The sequence below is a fragment of the Phaseolus vulgaris genome, chromosome 2 (genome assembly GCF_051622355.1).
Source record: "Phaseolus vulgaris cultivar YP4 chromosome 2, ASM5162235v1, whole genome shotgun sequence".
In the NCBI taxonomy this organism is placed as follows: domain Eukaryota; kingdom Viridiplantae; phylum Streptophyta; class Magnoliopsida; order Fabales; family Fabaceae; genus Phaseolus; species Phaseolus vulgaris.
This window is the reverse complement of record NC_143499.1, coordinates 18471046-18489696: the sequence shown is the minus strand read 5'-3', so window position 1 is coordinate 18489696 and position 18651 is coordinate 18471046. Positions and strand designations below refer to the sequence as shown.

At 27.3% G+C, this 18651-nt stretch overlaps 1 protein-coding gene across 2 annotated transcripts; it reads right to left on the bottom strand.

Moving 5' to 3' along the window:
* Positions 1-10264: 10264 nt before the first annotated feature.
* LOC137809639 (WUSCHEL-related homeobox 6) lies at positions 10265-13123 on the bottom strand. 2 transcript variants are annotated; one of them, XM_068610740.2, is made up of 4 exons: positions 12464-13123; positions 11873-12163; positions 11498-11574; positions 10265-11090 (listed from the first exon to the last, which is right to left on the bottom strand). In XM_068610740.2, exons 1-4 carry the CDS (start codon positions 12618-12620, stop codon positions 10698-10700), a joined length of 918 nt encoding a protein of 305 aa, XP_068466841.1. In that variant the 5' UTR covers positions 12621-13123; the 3' UTR covers positions 10265-10697. The 2 variants fall into 2 exon arrangements, with proteins under 2 accessions (XP_068466841.1, XP_090154462.1); XM_090298336.1 differs by having other exon boundaries at positions 10923-11090; positions 11469-11574; positions 12464-13093.
* Between the last annotated feature and the right edge of the window lie 5528 nt (positions 13124-18651).

The window sequence follows — 18651 nt, the reverse complement described above, 5'->3', positions numbered from 1 at the left end:
GAATAGTAAAAAAAAACCTTGCTTGAGTGAAATCCTGAGTGTTCCTAAAATTCATTTGAGTCTTATATTGGAAGAGATGGTTGCAAGTGGCGACTCACTTCCTCACTTATCTTGGAGCTTCCTCCCACAAGTGGCGTGAATCACCTCCATTTCTCCATCTCCATAAGCTTCTTTATCTCTTTCCTTCTTTCCTTTCATTATTCTGCCATTGTTCCTTCATTTTTTTGTTCATTTATCTTCCATTTCAATTCGGTCATTTCATTCTCTTTTGTATTGTTAAATTTTGTGTTCATCATCTTAGTGTGTGTTTTTTTCTCTTTACTCTTTTGAAGAAAACATTCACACTTACTTAATCACTTGGTTAAGTTCATGTCCAGTGGCAATCTTCACTGAGTTTCACATTATCCTGCTAATCTCAATCTTAATCAAAGCGAAAACCATAAAAAACATGTGTAATAGAAAATCAACTCACATCATTCATGCAACATACTTGGTAACTAATAGTACTTATCTTTTTGGTAACAAAACCTTTTGCTCCAAACTATGGTAAAAATGCACATTGTACTGAACAAATAACTAGACCAGGGTTGAAGTGTGCTTTCAAGATATTTGGTGGGCAATGCAATTTTAGATCAAACTCTAAGATATCTTGATTTAGACTTTTCTAGAGCGTAGGTCCTATTGGCGACAATTGGTGAAGAAATTCCCTGCAATATAGACTTAAGTTACGAGAAATTTCTTTATGTTGACGTTAACTTTAATATTTGTCTACACTTACCATTTGATATTCATCAACACCTATCATATGAAATGAAAAGTTTTCATAGTGCTCTATCATTTATCAAATGAAGCACTTGCACTTGTATGATATGCATTTTTTTTCAATGTCACAAATAGCGTTCCATCACGATTCCTACTTTGTTGATTTAAGCACTTAGTCAAAATAACAAGATTGTTTCAATTTTGCTCTAATAATATGTGAATGGGATGCTCATTATATATAGCTTACAATCGTTAAGAATCATTCGATAATATTAATCTCAACTCCTATCCCTTTATCTTACTTTTAAATAAACTCACCTTGAGCTCTTAGGAAAGTTTGAAACATCTAAGTGTACATTTTAGGACCAAAATATGATGTTATATAGTATTCTCTTTAGTTTGATTGTTATAATGTTAAATATGATGTTGTGCATGCTATTCACCAACAATATAAACCTATACTCTTCCTTTCCATTAGGATTTTTTACCTTAGGTATAGGGATTATAAAGATATGTTACTTCCTTTTGGCCATTTCTAGTCGCTATGAAAATTGTTCATTGCATTTTAGTACATCCACTTTGATTATTTCCATGCAAACTTTATGAAACTACAATTGAATTTTTTGGGTTCAAGGCTTTTACTACTGTCGCAATCATATATTGTCTCCCTTATTTCCTCTTTTGAGAACCTTTTGTTGACATCCTATCGTCATCAGGTAAAAAAAAAGGGAGATTTTTGTAGTCCAACCTAAATGGAGTCCTAAAGAATCACTTAATCTACTTTTGTAAAACTCTTTTACCTATTCTTTTACCTTATGTGGCTCTTCACTCTATTGTTTGAGAATTTTAACCCCTTTAATGTCACGGTTGATTCTCCTTCACTTTGTTAATAAATGAAAATACTTTGTGTTCAAGTCACCTGAATCCCTAAATTTTTTGTCTTTGCAAAGCTTCCTCTCTAAAGTGAATTATTTTCTGTTATGGAAAAACTTATTTTCTCGCCACCTTTCTTTTATCATTTTTACCTTTAAATCATCCGACTTATTTAGTTCGCTAATCCTATAAATGATCTTCTTCTTACTTAATGTTACATCCCTAAAAACCTCATAATTCCAAACTTTTAAATCTTGCTACAACCTTTTTAATTTCTCTTTTAGTATCATCATTCCACTTCCTTGCATCCTATAGTTATTCCAACCTTTCTTAACTTGTTCCTCAAAGTCACTATCTGATTGCCATACGTCTAAAGATCTAAAAGGTTTAAGTTCTCAATTTATTTGAGTATTCTTTAATACTATTGCCCAATGACCTAATACATTTATATCTAACAAATACTATTTACAGCTTGTCCATAAATCCAGTCATTCATGTGATATTAGTACTTTGTCTAATCTCGAAGTTCTAATTTGTGGAAAATATTAAATTCTTATATCCTTCCTACAATGTTTTCATCAAAATTATGTGTTCATTCTATATTAGTGTCCCTCCAAATCACATAACATTTCTCCTTGCTTATTACCTTCATTTTAATTTTTTTGAAATCACATCATGATTTCCCTCTCCTTTGCGATAATTTCCCTTGGGTATCTCCCTTTTATTGACCCCTTAATCCCTTTATATTTAAGGTTTTAATATCCCTTTCGTTATGCTCTATCTTCTATAACTTCTAATTACTTTATTATACTTCCATCCTCCTTGATTATGTAACCCATACTTCTTTGCTTAAGTTCCATAGCCTAATTGCTTTTATATGCCCATTTTCTCAATCAAAATAGTCTTTTATAGTTATTGATAGTAGAATAAGTAATCGAAATACACAATGAATGAATTGTTAACCTTGAATCATGCCTCTAGGACCTTGATGTTGTGACGTTTCATCTTTTGATTCTCTATTTTGTCATGTGTTAGGCTCTCCAAGGTATATTTTCCTACCCTTTAGAAGTACCTCTAGATTTAGCTTTGTCATCTTAATAGGCTTCATATGTGTTCCCTTCTCTATATAATGACCTTTTGTTGATGATTACTTCCTTAGCAATTGTGTTGCCTTTGTCTCCTATTTATCCTTCTTTGTTAGTATATATGTTTTGGTTGCACTTATGTCCTTGCCTAATCCTTCCCTGTAAGCATTTGATATCCCCCACTATTATGTAATTCTTTGAAGTAATTGATAATAATTTTTTTAAGTTCAAGATTTATAACTATTTACGCTACTTCTTCTTGAAGATTTTGCACAAGCATTAAACAAAAACTAGTTTCTTCTTCATCACTTTCACTTGAGCTACTTGAAGAGTTGGAGGAATTGTCAATATAGACTTCTTTTCTTCTTATATGATATGACTTTTCTACCTTTATGTCTTTAACATTTTTGTTTCAATTTCAACAAAGGGTAGTCAAGTTCAATATAACCTTGCTTACAACATTCATAGCACGTGTATATTGGTCTTTGATACTGCTTTTTGTAGCTTTTCTTTGGCATGAAATTTTTCTTATTCTTGTTTTTGTACTTTATAAATTTTGAAAAATTTCTTCACTAGTAGGTTTAGATTTTCACTGTCTGAATTTCTCATGTCTTTCTCCTCCATACTCATATAAGCCTTTTTATGTTAGCTTTGAGCGTTATACTATTCTTATTTTCTTATTCTTCTTCTTTTAGTCTTTTTAACTCCAACTCATGATCTCTTAGCTTTTCAAACAAGGTTGTCATGTTCATCATGGCGAGATCTCTTGATTATGAGAAAGCAGTAGTATTTGATTGCCAAGTTTTGTTCACACTTTTCAGAACACATTTAAACTCTATAAAATTCATCAAGCATTAAAGTAGAATAAATAATAATGTTAACTCTTACATCATAATGTTCTTTTATTTTCATCAAGAACCATGAAGAAAATTCTTTAGAAACCACAACAATTCTAGTCAATTCAAAGGGATCATTTACCATTACATCCCAAACCCCCTTATCAATATATATACAAGAAAAAGTTTCATCTTAATTCTTCAAAAATGATATACTTTTCTAAAAACTAAAACAAGTGTAATTCAATACATTCCTATATTATATATAGATAGATATATACAATGATGAGATACCATAGTTTATTTATAGAATATTTGTTTAGATGCTTTCTCTAGGCTCTTTTTGGGTTGAGATTTGGAAGGTTTTTTTAGCCTCTTTTATGTAAAGGGTTGGAGTATTCATTAAATATATTTTTTAATTTTATTCATTTATTGTGAATAAAAAAAAGATATCATAACTTGGGTCAATACCACAAATATATAAATTAAAATTTCAAAAGTGTTTATGGGATTTAGCACAAGATTAATTCGATTAATGGTGAGGATTTATTTAAGAAATAAGTAATAAAAAGATTTTGTTAGAAGCTTTTAAATAAGACAAATATTAAAAAGTGTGTATAAAGAAATTAAGTTGTACAGAATAATTTTATTTTTGGCAAATGACCAACCTAATTGGAAACGCTGTCAATTTAATTATCTTTTAAAGTAAAAAATAATAATTTATTGTTTGATCATGTAAAGATTTTATGCTTTTTCAATTTTTTTAAATTATGATTAGAAATAGAATATTAAATTTTAGTTTGACATTAAATAACTATTTTATCACTAATATATCACGAAAAAAAATTATTAAATATCAACTAATTTAAAAATACAAAATAATTAATCATTATATTAACAAAGTTATATATTATTTTATAAATTAAAAAAATTATTGACATATAAAATAAATTTTATCATTAATAAAAATTTATAAAATAATTTTTAAATTGATATATAATATTAATTATTAAGGTTTTAATTACTAATTAATCTTTAGAGTAGTAAGTAGTTAAAATCTTGATAATTAATATTAAATACTAATTTAAAAATTATTTTAAAATTTTATTAATATTACAAATTATTTTAAATATCAATAATTTGTTAATTTATAAAACAGTATCTCACTTAATTAATATAATGATTAATTATATTTTATTTTTAAATTAATGATATTTAATTTAAAAATTATTATATTTAATTTCTAAATTAATTGATATTTAATTATTTTTTAAAAGTACACGATTTCAAACACATGCGCAAGTGAATGAGAATTTTGATTTTTTTTTATAAAAAGTTTTCATGTTAGGTATCACTATACAACTTGACATCTCAGCTAGGCTGACACCTCAAATAACAATAATCATCTGCCATCACATGAAAAAAAAAATATTATTAAAAAATGAAAAAAGAAAGAAAATACAAAAATATGGGGGGACTAGACCAAAACCCATATGTTAACAAAAACGATACATAGGTAGATTATACATATTCATAAAGAATTCTAAGAACAGACTAGCTGGGAGTCTATTATACCAATGAAATGATTCTCTATGAATAAATCCTAAATTAGCCAACTTATTAGCACACGCATTCCCTTCACGAAAAATATGAGTTACCCTAAACTTGATTGTCCCACAAAAATTAAGACAAGTATTTCATCGATTCTGAAGCATCCACGGAACATTAGTCCTAGCAGTAAACACAACACAAACCAAGGCAGGATCACTTTCAAGCCAAACATTAGTAAGTCCCATTTTTTGAGCTTCCTCCATAACATGAATAACTCCATAAAACTCAGCAACCAAAGCAGTTTAAACTTCAAGAAACGCTGAAAAAGCACCAGTAAATTCTCCCATTCTTTTAAATATTATATCACTTTAATTTTGTTTGTAAAATTGTTTTGAATAATTATTTCTGGAAAGTGAAGTTTTTTTTGTTGTCATCTGGATATCTCCTAAGTTGAATGAATATTCATTGCTATGAAGAGATTTTTCCCGAATACAAGGACAAGAAGAATCAATTATTTTCCAAACTTTTTCCTTCTTCTCAGTATCATGTAAAATCAAAGCATAATGCACTTTGTTAACTTGAATGAGAAAGGGAATATTCCACATGGACAGTTCTATGTGTTCATAATCACCACCTTACCAGATGTTTCGTAACAGATGCAAACAAATCTAATGCAAAAAGCTGAAACCCCTTAAATGCGGAAAGAAGCTGCTTGTTTAGGCACTATGGGTTAAGCCATAAACTCTCATTTCAACTTATCTTATATAAAATAAATAACACACTCACACAATCATTTTGCATATATCATCAAGCTCTAACATAATTATACTAATTACACTTTTTTAAACACACCACTAAATAAATTATTAAATCAAAATTAATTTTAAAAATCAAAATAACTAATTATTATTTTATTAAAAACCATTTTATAAATTAAAAAATTATTAATATCTAAAGTAATTTTTATCATTAATAAAAATTTATAAAGTAGTTTATAAATTAATATTTAATCATTAGCTACTAAGTTGTACCTACTTACTCTTTTTTTTTATATTCTAAATTAAATTTTATTAGTTTTTTTAAAGATTAATTTAAAATCTAAAATATAAGTAACTAAAATTTTAATATTTAATTTAGATATTAATTTAAAAATTATTTATAATTTTTTAATTTTTAAAATAATATTTAATTTAGTCAATATAATAAATTTTTTTAAATTAATTATTTTCTTGTAATATGCTGATAGGATTTCATTAGTAAATATGTGTAAAAAAAGTTAATTATTAGAAAAAACAAAGCTTCATTTGATTTCTTCTATTTAAAGAAATTAAAAGGTTTACTGTTAGTAAAAATAATCATCTTACTTATATATATATATATATATATATATATATATAATCATTAATTAGAACCATTAGTTCCCAATGTAAAATTTTTTTTTGAATAAATGCTTCATAACTAAATCTAATGGTTGGGTTGATAGTCTTGTACTCATCTTCATATATTGTCAAAAGTGTACCAAATATTGTTTTTAGTTGAATTCTAACGTGATATTGTCTAAGGAGATTCTGAAAAGTTGAATAGTGCATCAATTTTAAAGTTTTAGCAACATGTTTGGTAGGGAATTAGGTGAGTCCTGACAATATTCTATTTGTAAAATATGTATGCAAAATTTTGTGTTTTAATTTTGTTTATGAGTTAGAGTATTCAAAGTACTCTAATTATATGATTTATTTTTCTGATAAGAAAAACCTAAGTCTAAAAAATAAATTTTCAAAGTATTTTAAGGGTTCGATGAACTATTTTGTTAGATTAAATTTCATTCCACAAGGAATTGTTTGATTAGATTATATAAAAGGGGGTTGATAACAGGGGACAAGGTGAAATAAAATTTATAAAATTATTGAATTTATGTTCAAATTAAAATTCTTATACTTTGTTTTCATTGTGTAGGAGATACTTTAATTTATCTAACTGATCCAATTTTTAATAAATTTGTACCGATTATTTTATAAAAAATATATTTATATATATAATGCAAAAAAAATTAAAATTCTCATACATTAGCTACACAATTCTTATCTACTTGGTATTTAATTTAAAATCCTCCTAAAGTTGATTAAATAGAACGTATATAACATGTTAGTAAAATTTAAGTAAATATTAATTATTCGATTACATATTTTAAAAAATAAACTATCTAAAAATCACTATATAATTATCATAAAAGTAATTATATAAATGAGTCAAACTGACTTCTATAAATTATTGTTATAAGTGGAAATATACAAAATTCCAGTTATAGTGTGGAATAATTGTTGTTATACCATGTTTGAAATGTAATTCATCAGAGTTTGTTTGAAAACTTCTTCACATATTGATTTTCTTCATTAGTAACTAACTCAAACAAGCATTGAATCATAGTAAAAATAGTGCTATACACATATATACAGTGAGATGTAGTCTTCTTCCTCTCTTTTTTCTTGGTCTATGTAAGTGTTACAAATCTATTAAATTCATATGTTGGAAACAGAAAACAACACAAACAGAGGAGTTACTTAGTATTTTTTTTAAGCGAAAAACAAAGGAATAAATAAGAGGCATTTTAAGGATATCTCAACCCTTATACAAGTATGAGAATCTAATCTTCTAATCTCTTAACAAAAACTTATCTCTTAAGAGTTTTAACTGACCTCATAAAACAAAGACTCAAGATACAAATCTGAGTATAAAAAACTTACATGCACACTTTAGACGTAATCCAATATAAATATTTATTTGAGCCATAGTAAAAAATTTAATGTGATATACCTCCCTCCTCTAAGAGTTACTTATAATTATATTAAGGTATATAAATTGTATACATTTGTGTTCGATTAAACTAATTCCACTACCTTAGAATACATCCACCACACCTTTGCCTTAGAGAAAGTCCAAGATTCAATAACAAAACTTGTCCAAAACTTCTTTATCCTCAGATCTTTCAGAGCTTATATTCTTGTGCTACCAAAGAAAAAAAATGTTTTCCTTTTACTACATAATTGAACAAAACTATATAAACCAATCTAAGAGCTAAACCAACCTTGTCTCTCTATTTATGCACCTTTGACAATTTAGAAACATTGACTTTCCTCATTTAATTACATTCTACTACAGCAAAACACATAAAATTATTATAAATTTAAAGATATGTTAAAAAAAAATTTAAAAAATATTATAGTCGGCGGGCGACTCTAACCATATTACATATATTTTAATAATTATAAATATGTGAACAAATATTAGAGTGAAACTTAATAGACTCTAATAAAATTAAATATATTTTAAAAATTATAAATATATTAAATATGATATTAGAGTTGACTAAGTCGATTCTAATAATATTAAATATACTTTAAAAATAAGATATTAGAGTTAGTTTAGTCAATTCTAATAATATTAAATATATTTTAATTTTTAATTTATGTAAAAAAAAGTGTGTTGTTATTGAATCTATAGTTTATTGTTTTAATATTTATTTAAGTTAGGATCATGTTATGAATATTGCATCCACGTGACAATAAATAGGAACTATAAATTATTTTTAATCCAAAAGTCTATATTTAAAGATGACAAATTTTCTCATTCTTAATTTTTTTTCTTTCACTTTTTATATAAATCTCTTCACACCCATCTTTTCCATACTCACATTGAGGCACGCTCATCTCATTCAAACATACTCTTCTCTTTCACCCACAATCATCTATTTCATTCACACCCACCTACAAATTTTTTTCTATTTTATTTTTGTGAATATTTAGACATTGTACGATTTTTTTAAAAATTATTGTGATTAGTCTCGACCAAAATATATAAATAATTAATATCTAATTACCTATCAATGTTTTAGCTACTAATTTTAAAATCTATATAATTGGTAGTTAAAATCTTAGTGACTAATTAGATACCAATTTACAAACTATTTATCAATAATAGAAACTAATTTAGATACCAATAATTTTTTTAGTTTCTAAAAAATATCTAATTTAGTCAACATAACAACTAATTAGTTTTTGTTTCTAAAATTCGTTTCTAGTTGATAATTTTCTAGTGGTATTAGTAAAGCTCTAAAAACATTCAAGATAAAGATCTTTAGTAAGCAAATTTGAATAAGAGAAGATTGCATTCAATTGATATGATTAGTATCAGTGTGCAAGTGTAAGTAAGAAAATATCGCATTGAATTGGTATGATTAATTTGTATTTTGAAATATAATATCAAATTTTCCTGTGTGGTTAGTTCCTTTACTGGTTTTATCTCCTCCTAATCTCACAAAACTAATCTTCCATGGTTTAATTTTATTTAATAAATTTTAAACTATTAATAATACTAATAGGACTTTATATTAATGTATATACTAATAAAATATAATATTTGTCAATACAACAAATATGAGTATAATACATTATTTTAGTTTACTATATAAAAATTAATTTCTTTTATACATGAAATATACAAAACAATCCTAATTAATATATATCATTGAGAAAAAAAAATTAAGTTCAATTTAACCTTACACTTTGAAATCATAAAATCATCTTTATATTCAGTTATATATTATATAGTGATAATATTTATAAGATTGAGTGTCACATTATGATTAATACATTCTGAAGTATGGCTAAATCTTTGTAAGGTTTTATACCAATCATTCATTCCTTTGTAGCATTTTTCTTTTCAAGATGGCCATGGTAGACATATCTACAACCAACCAATTTCACAGGATATGGATGCATGTTAGAACAGCCACAAAAAGAACCTATCTACAAGGAAAGGTATCAAGCACACTAGTACATATTAGTTGTGATTAGCTAATCATAGTCAAATATATCAAGGTGCCTTGTATACTTCTTTTCCACCTCATTCTATATATAAGATAATTCTAATCAAGGAATTTAGACACACCATACCTAGTATACGAATCTTGTGAATATAGTTGTTTGCTTAAAACTTAGTTTTCTTTTTTTTTTTGTTTTTTCTAACTTTTAAGGATACACTTATAAGTATCATACATTTCTATATATATCGAAAATGTATGTGAGAGTATAGCGGAAGAACTAATCTAGAATAACTAATCAAAACAAAGGATTCAGAACCAAGTAAAAACAGTCTTAATCACTTATAATGTGGTGAAGATGAAGTGTTCTGAACAGTTAGATCTCTGTCACTGGGTATGTCCCAATGTGAACATGGACACTGAGATTAGTGGTTGTACAAAAACAACTAGCGAATCAATCATTATCCACGTAAAAGGAGAGTGTGAGTAGCTCTATTTTTAAGTTTCAAAACAAAAGACATGGAGTTTACGACGAGCACGTCTTTCCCAAAACCCAGGGCCTCAAAAACTGAAAAGTCGCTAAGTGAGTCAACAAGACAAAAACATTTGGTTCAAATGCACGCGTACATGACTTCTACATGCATGATCACTGAGTCACTAGAGAGAAACGAGACCAAGGATTTGCGAGTCCCAATGAAAACGGAATAAAAGAAATTGATAGACATGTATGTATATATATATATATATTATTCGTTACAGCCAATTATTTTGGGTTCAGTTTCTTAAAGGAAGAAACTCAAAATACTGGCTTGAGGTGATATCAGCGTCCATAGAAGCACTGGCACAGAACATAGATTTCCTCTCAGCAAGACAAATGTCATCTTGGTCATCCCTCTTATGTGGAAATAGATCAAGGGTTCGAGGATCTGCATTTTCTCCATCATAGCAGTTTAAACTTTCTCTGTTGTAACTAAGTTGTGCGTTAAGTGTTCTGTGTGAAGTTGCAAGAGCTGCCATAGTAGTGGGAGGGAAACAAGGCATTTCCATGTTATCTTGCAATTGCAACTTCCTTTCTGCTATGTTTCTCCTCAAAACTTGTATGCCTCTCTCCTCAAACTGAGTGCACCCATGAGAGCCCTTTTCTGCTATATCCAGTGCAGCAGATTCCTGAAAAATATACGGATAGTAAAAGTTGGCAGTAAAAACAATTTAAAATTAAAACAGGAAAGAGGGGAAAAAATGGAGGAGAGAATTCAGAATTCACATTCAATTCACAAGTCCAAGAAAGTCTGAACTGATCTAGCATAAAACAGCTCCAACAGAAAGTTAAAAAAAGCTGCTTTTGAACCTCTCCTTTTTTCCAAGATACAAAAGCTCTTGTTGTTTTCTTTTATTTCTTCGTAATGTGTCAATACCGAGTAAAAAAAATTTTGGCTTTATCTTTTATTTTACCTTGTGAACAAATAATTAGACCCTATTATTGGTCTCCTATAATCTATGGGGTATCTTTGCTTAACAAAGCTGAATAAAATGTCGTAGTAGTACCGTGAACAAAGCCAAGAGTAATTACAGACCTCTGCATGTCGACTGCAGTTTGAAGTGGATGCCCACTTCTTTGTCTCTTTAACTCCACAACCTGTCTCTTTCAACCCTGTGGCCAAAATCCAAACACCCACAAAATTCAACGTCAAATCTTGCATCCTAAAAAATCATAAGAAACCACGCTCTCTCTCTCTCTCTCATGGTTTTAAATCATCAGTGCAAGAGTGATGTTAATATAGGAATCTTTTGACCACTAAAAGAACCTTGAATAGCCCCAAAGGCCACAAAAACATTGTGGTATTAGCACATGATAATATCTAGCTGTAAGTGTACCTCCTTCCCCTATCTTATTGCCTTTTCTTAATTTCCCACACGTACTACTTTTCTTACTACTTTTTCGTTCTCACCTTCACTAGAAGAAGCAGCATTATTTTCCTCCATCTCCCTGCGGCGCCTCTTTTGTCTCTCTCTCGCCTTGTGATTCTGGAACCAGTAGAACACGTTCTTCCCTTCAATCTTCCCAAACTGGCGCAACTGTGAAGCTATTTGTTGAATCTGTTCAGCTGATGGTGTTTTAGTGCCTTGTCTATACAATTCCTCAAGGACTAGTAACTGAACTGGCGTTGGACTCCACCTTGTGCTTTGCTGGGACTGCACATGGGACCCTGTGTTATTTGTCCCTTCCTCTGCTACATTACCTGCACCATAGGACACATGGAAAATAAATGGTTATCTCAAACTGTAATCAAATTTCTTACCATAACCAAGTCAATGCTAATTAACCACATTAAAAAGAATAATAAGAAGGCTATACTATGAGCATATATATATGTATGTATGAGAATTTGATGAATCAATGCATGTATGGATAAGGATAATCACTGCACTTGTTGCAAATTTACAAATAAAAGATACAAAGAGTATCGCTATATTCAATACATAAAAATATGCTTAGAATGGTTATCAAAACAAGCCCTTAGTGTTTGACTTGGGCTTACCAACATGCTGGTTGAAGGCGAGGATGTGGTTGCAGTGAGTGCAAATACAATAAGGTTGGGCTATCGAGCATAATGTGGTGATTTTGGGGGTTGCATGGGAATTGTGGGTGATGTTTGCAGTGGAAGAGTGAAAGGTACTAGCAAATGAATCCGACATGTTGAGGTTTAGAATCTGCACTAAGAGGTCTTTGTCATAATATTGCACATTGGTTCAAGGTTTCTTCTGCCTTAGCGGTTTGAAAATAGGGTTTAAGTGAGAAAGATGTAATGGATGGGATGAGGGATAGTGTATTTATAGGGAGAGGGAACGTTGTAGTAAAAGCTTTAGGTGGAGCAGCAACCAATAACAAAAGAGTTGACCAATATGTATGATAGTATACAGTAGTAATAATACAGAAAGCGAGTTATGTATTCAAATCATGAGGAGAGAGAGAGAGAGAGAGAGGTAGGAAATGCAAATAGAATTCTAAGAGATTTGGAGAGTGAAGGTGTGTGTGTTTCTGAAAAAGGACACAGCATGATGATGATGATGATGATGATGTAGTGTTATTAAAGTTGCTTCTTCCCCATGTCTCCTCTTTCATCCTACACAACACGCTCACACATGGTTAAAACTTTTTTTTCCCTCACAGTGGTTAGTGCCTTTCACTCTTCCTTTCTCCTCCTCTCCGTTTGAGACACAACCTACAAGTACACAAAAGAAGACCTGTTTCGTATGAGTACTTCTTTGCTTTGTCTTGTACCTCACAGTTGACACTGTATATGCACACACTTCACTTTTGGACAATCACAAGTTTAACACCCACTATTGGTAAAAAGGAATTATCTAAATGTTACTAAACAATTAAGCAACTCCACCCATATTGTAATAATATAAGATGTGATGTTTTCACACAGGTTCCTCTAAATAATGAAGAAATTAAACATCTAAATTTTTTCTCATTTTCTTCAAACTCATTCTATATATTTCTCTCAGTAAAATTTGAGTTAACACAGCTCTAAATAATTAAAGAGACGTTTTGGAGTAACGAATATTTAGAGATGAGACTCTCTCTAACACCAGTAAAAAATATTGTATAACGACATTCTATAAACGAGGATTATCAAATAAGAGTAGTCTATTTTAAATGCATTGTTTATATTTATACCATTTTGATTAAAAACATTGCCTATATCATTCTCTATATATGGGGTTTTTATGAGTTTATTTTATCTAATATATAGACATCGCACTTATTAAAATATCCGTCGCCTTTACAGGTTTAATAGACTACGGTTAGTTTATAATTTAAAAATATAGAAAATATGTTTATAAACTATGGTTATTTAAGAACTTTAAAGATTACTGTTTAAGAAATTTTTACAAAAAATATTAAGGTTGAATTTTAAAGTGATACTATTTTTTTATAGATATTATTGATGTATAACTTGGCTGTGGTTTCCTACTGGCCGTTTTGTGAATGTAAACGAATCTTTGTGTTAGAATTTGTTGCACTAAGATAACAAATGAGAAGCAGGGTGGCAGAGAATGATGTTGTGTGAGAAATAAGAAGCACTTTTTTGCTAACCACACAAATTGAAGTAGGGCAAATGCATTGAGGAGAAAACAGGTATGCTTCTTTAATTTCAGCGAAAATGTTTTACTTTCACGTAACTCCACAAGGCTAAAATAAAGTCATGATTTCTTGGCAGCAACTCCATAATAAATCAATCTGTTGCATTTTTTTATGGCTTGCCAGTACAGTTAGATGATACTTCATGCTTGAAATAAAATTCCAGATCACAATTTTATCATTTGTATTCTTTTGATCTTTTAATATCAATCTCATCTCCACTGCAATAGGTCTTTTGGCAAATAAATAATGCTTCTAAATAATTTGCTTTTGTTTTCATATAAAAGTTTAGAATAGTTATAGAAACACTTATTTTTTTTTTTATAAAAATCTTTCATGTCACATATTACTATTCTACTTGACATTTCAACTATGTAAACAATTCAAATAACAACAATCATTTACCATCACATAAAAAAATATTATTAATAAAATACAAAAAATATTCACGAACATATTTAGTTATCAAGATTAAATATTTTCTTTTTCTTTTTTCTAATTCATCCCATCACATACCCCTCTTTATCTTTTCCCCACCATTTTTGCATTATGTCACCGAAAACTACACTGGCCATCCATTCCACCAAGTTAATATTTTAAGGTTCAATATATAGTATTTCAATGCTTGATTGAATTGTGATTAAACTAATTTTAATAAATAATAATAATAATAATTAGATAATGCATAAAATAATACTAGAGAGACATGATATCATAAACATAGTAACACTAAATCCTAAAAAATAACACATGATTTCAAATGTTTCTAAAGTTGTACATAAAAAACAAAATAAAATATTTCATAACTTCCTAGTTTCAAAAAATTACAATTATAACCATTGTCAATAACAAGTTTAAATCTAGAATCAAAAGTTTAAACGAAAAATACTTTGCATTAATTATATACTTTTTCAAGGAAAAATAAATTGATACTGTACATTAATTGATCCACTGAACCAGATTTTACTGATTTTATTTTTATCATTGGTTCTTCTGAGATCAGTTCCGTTGTAAATCAGTTGTCTCGGTCAAAAGCATTGGATATATTGGACTGATTAGTTCACTTTTATGTTAAATGGATAAGATGAATTCAATTTTTAAAATATAGACTATACTATTATAGGTAAACATTATAAGGAAATTTAGTTAATGGTTACACCATTCACTGCTATTTTTGTGAGAATTTACTGCAATAAATCATGAAATAGAAATCAATTTTTAGAGATCGAAATAATTAGTTGCAATAGTAACTAAATTAGATAGCATTTTAAAAATTAAAAAAAAAATTAATTTCTAAATTAGTTTCTATTATTGTTAAATAGTTTCTAAATTGATATCTAATTAACAATCAAGGTTTTTGCTACCAAATCTAGAAACTAAATAATTGGTAGTTAAAATCTTGGTTGCTAATTAGATACCAATTTAGAAACTATTTAACAATAATAATGTAAACTAATTTAGAAACCAATTTTTTTTAATTTCTAAAATTGTCTTTAATTTAGTTACTATTACAACTAATTATTTTTGTATCTAAAAATTGGTTTTTAATTCATGTTTTTTATAGTGATTATATATGATATGTTATTGCACTACATAATTGAATTTATATGTTGATTAAGATACAACATGTATATTTCTTTTGAGTTACCATGATATTAATATGGAATATTAATCAGTTTTAATGATTGTATCATAGAATTTAATTGATAGTTTAATGGAAAATTTTATGTTTAAACATGTGATAGGGAAGTAGGAAAGAAAAAGAGTATTATGTTGAAATTATGACCAACCCTGTTTTTGTCATGAATCAGTGTCATAAAGATAAGTTTGCGTGTAGAACATAGTATAGTGAGACAATGAATGGTTTATTGAATGTAAAGCAAAAACTTTATCCTATAATTAAGGCATGGCTGCTTGTCTCACGTGTAGAATAAATACTAATAAAACAGTAAATAGTAACCATATCGTATAGCCAACCTCAAACTCAATCTGGTGCCTAGATTGTCTCATGTTTGGAAGCTGATTAACTATTGAATGAATAATATAGCTACTTGTCCCCGACAATCTCTTACAGACTCCATAATAATGTTTCTTCTAAAGCTCACCACATATATTCAATACTCTCCAAACATTTTTTTTTCTTCTTCTCTTCTAACTTCTTTGATAAAATAATATTAAGATTTTTCGTGTCAATGTTTCTTTTCACAGTAAAAATCAAACACAAAAATCCTTCTACTGTGACTCGTGCTCAGATTGGAAACATTATGCTATTCAATATATGTTAAATATTTTCTACATATATATTATCTTTCACTTGACAACACTGCATGTCATTGGGAATATGGTTCACAATTTTTTAAGTATGCACAAATTTAGTAAGCTGTGTTAGAAACGATAAATATAGTTTACTTGTTTGCCTAGCAAACTAATGATTGGGAAAAGTTCGAATTTTTTGTGGATTTAGCTAATAATTTGTCGTAAAATATTTCATGCTATTAGGATTGATAAGTCAAAGCTTCTCTCTGAACATCCATTTGTAAGAAGTTTGATGGTGTGAACAAATTTCACCAGTTTTGTAATTTTCTTTTCTTTTTTAATAATAATGATCACTTCACAGATTTTTTTTTAACTCCAAAGTTTGTGTTGTATTTTATCCAATAAAGTAACCAGTTCATAACTAAATACGCAAGTAAAACTTTTTATGACAGTACCAAGAAGCACATACACATGGTCCAAAATACATGATAAGAAAAATTTCTAGAAAGTCATAATTGCAAATTTTGATCTTCATCATCATCATGTACACAAAACCCTTCATGACAATCATAATAATGTGAATAAGATTAGTATATAGAGATGTTATCATAAGTATGATTTGGTAGGGGATTTTATTAAAGACCTTTACTCAACCCAATTAAAATTATTTGAGTTGGATAATTCAAATCTAGACCAAATATCAGTCAGTGGGTTGAATTAATGGTCAATGGTTACTGAAGGATAGAACTTATTTTACAACTTTAAAAGTGTCTTTCACTGATAAAAAAAAAAAACAACTGTGTATTTGTTTTTTTCTTTTAATAGTTCATTTTGATATACTTTCAAAGTTTTTATTATATGCATTTGAACAAAAATTGAATCTTAAATTAGTAATATGTAAAAGTATCTTTATCATAGGTTCAAAATTAGTTACAAACTTATTTTCGAAGACATTGAAGAGAATTATTCGTTGATAAGAATCATTCCTTAAAAACAAAAAAAAAAACATGTTTTTTCTTTTTATTTAACTAAAGATTAGAGAGAAAATTAAGTTTATAATTAATAATATGACATAAAAATCTACAATTTCAAAAAAAGGTAATTTGAAAACCCATGCTTATATTTTTCATTAAAGATACTTTGAAGAATATTTGGGGGAGAATTAGCATTGGGTTAGGTTGGTTTTCAAATAACTACACCAAGTTTTTTTTATCATATATTATGATTTTAAATATAATTATTATTATTAATATGATTTATATTATTAATTTTATTCATAATATAAATATTATTAATATGATTTATATTATTAACATTATTCATAATATAAATATTATTAATATAATTAAAATTATTAACATTATTAAATATTATTAATATTATTAACATTATTAAATATTATTAAATATTATTAATATTATTAAATATTATTAAATATTATTAAATATTATTAAATATTATTAAATATTATTAAATATTATTAATATTATTAATATTATTAAATATTATTAATATTATTAAATATTATTAATATTATTAAATATTATTAATATTATTAATATTATTAAATATTATTAATATTATTAAATATTATTAATATTATTAAATATTATTAATATTATTAAATATTATTAATATTATTAAATATTATTAAATATTATTAATATTATTAATTATTGTTAATATTATTAAATATTAATATCAATATTATTATTATTACAATTATTAAAAATATTTTGTATGTAATACTTTATATACGGATACAATCCGTATGTAATTATTTTCGTTTTATGGCGCCAAAATTACATATTGATTAAATCGTATGTAATCACTTTTGGCTTACATACAGAAAAATTTGTATGTAACGTCTATTTACATACTAAATTAAATTCGTAGGTAAATATCTGTATGTAATCATTTTTAGCTTATATATGGAAAAATATGTATGTAATCATTTTTATTCTTATATACGAAAAAATCATTATGTAATCACTTTTTTTTCTTACATACGAAAAAATCTGTATGTAATGTCTATTTCATGCTGAACTAAATTTATATGTAAATATTAGTATGTAATACTCATTTTACATATAGATTCAGATTTGTATATAAAAATCGGTATGTAAATGAATAATTTCTTGTAGTGAATTGAATCAAAAGTATGACTTGATAAATGAGTTTAAAAATTGTTTGTAAAAAGAATTTTCTTATCATATCTAATTATGTGATGCAACAATTAAAAAAAATATATTTATTTATATAAATACCTGTTCTTATTCTTTATGAATTGTGTAGGGTGTGAACTAATTATAATAAAAA

Coding starts and splice junctions, on each gene's coding strand:
- LOC137809639 (XM_068610740.2), bottom strand. CDS start 12,620: ATGTCGGATTCATTTGCTAGTACCTTTCACTCTTCCACTGCAAACATC. Junction 12,164..12,463: donor CGCCTTCAACCAGCATGTTG/GTAAGCCCAAGT, acceptor CCTATGGTGCAG/GTAATGTAGCAGAGGAAGGG. Junction 11,575..11,872: donor TGCTGCTTCTTCTAGTGAAG/GTGAGAACGAAA, acceptor TTTTGGCCACAG/GGTTGAAAGAGACAGGTTGT.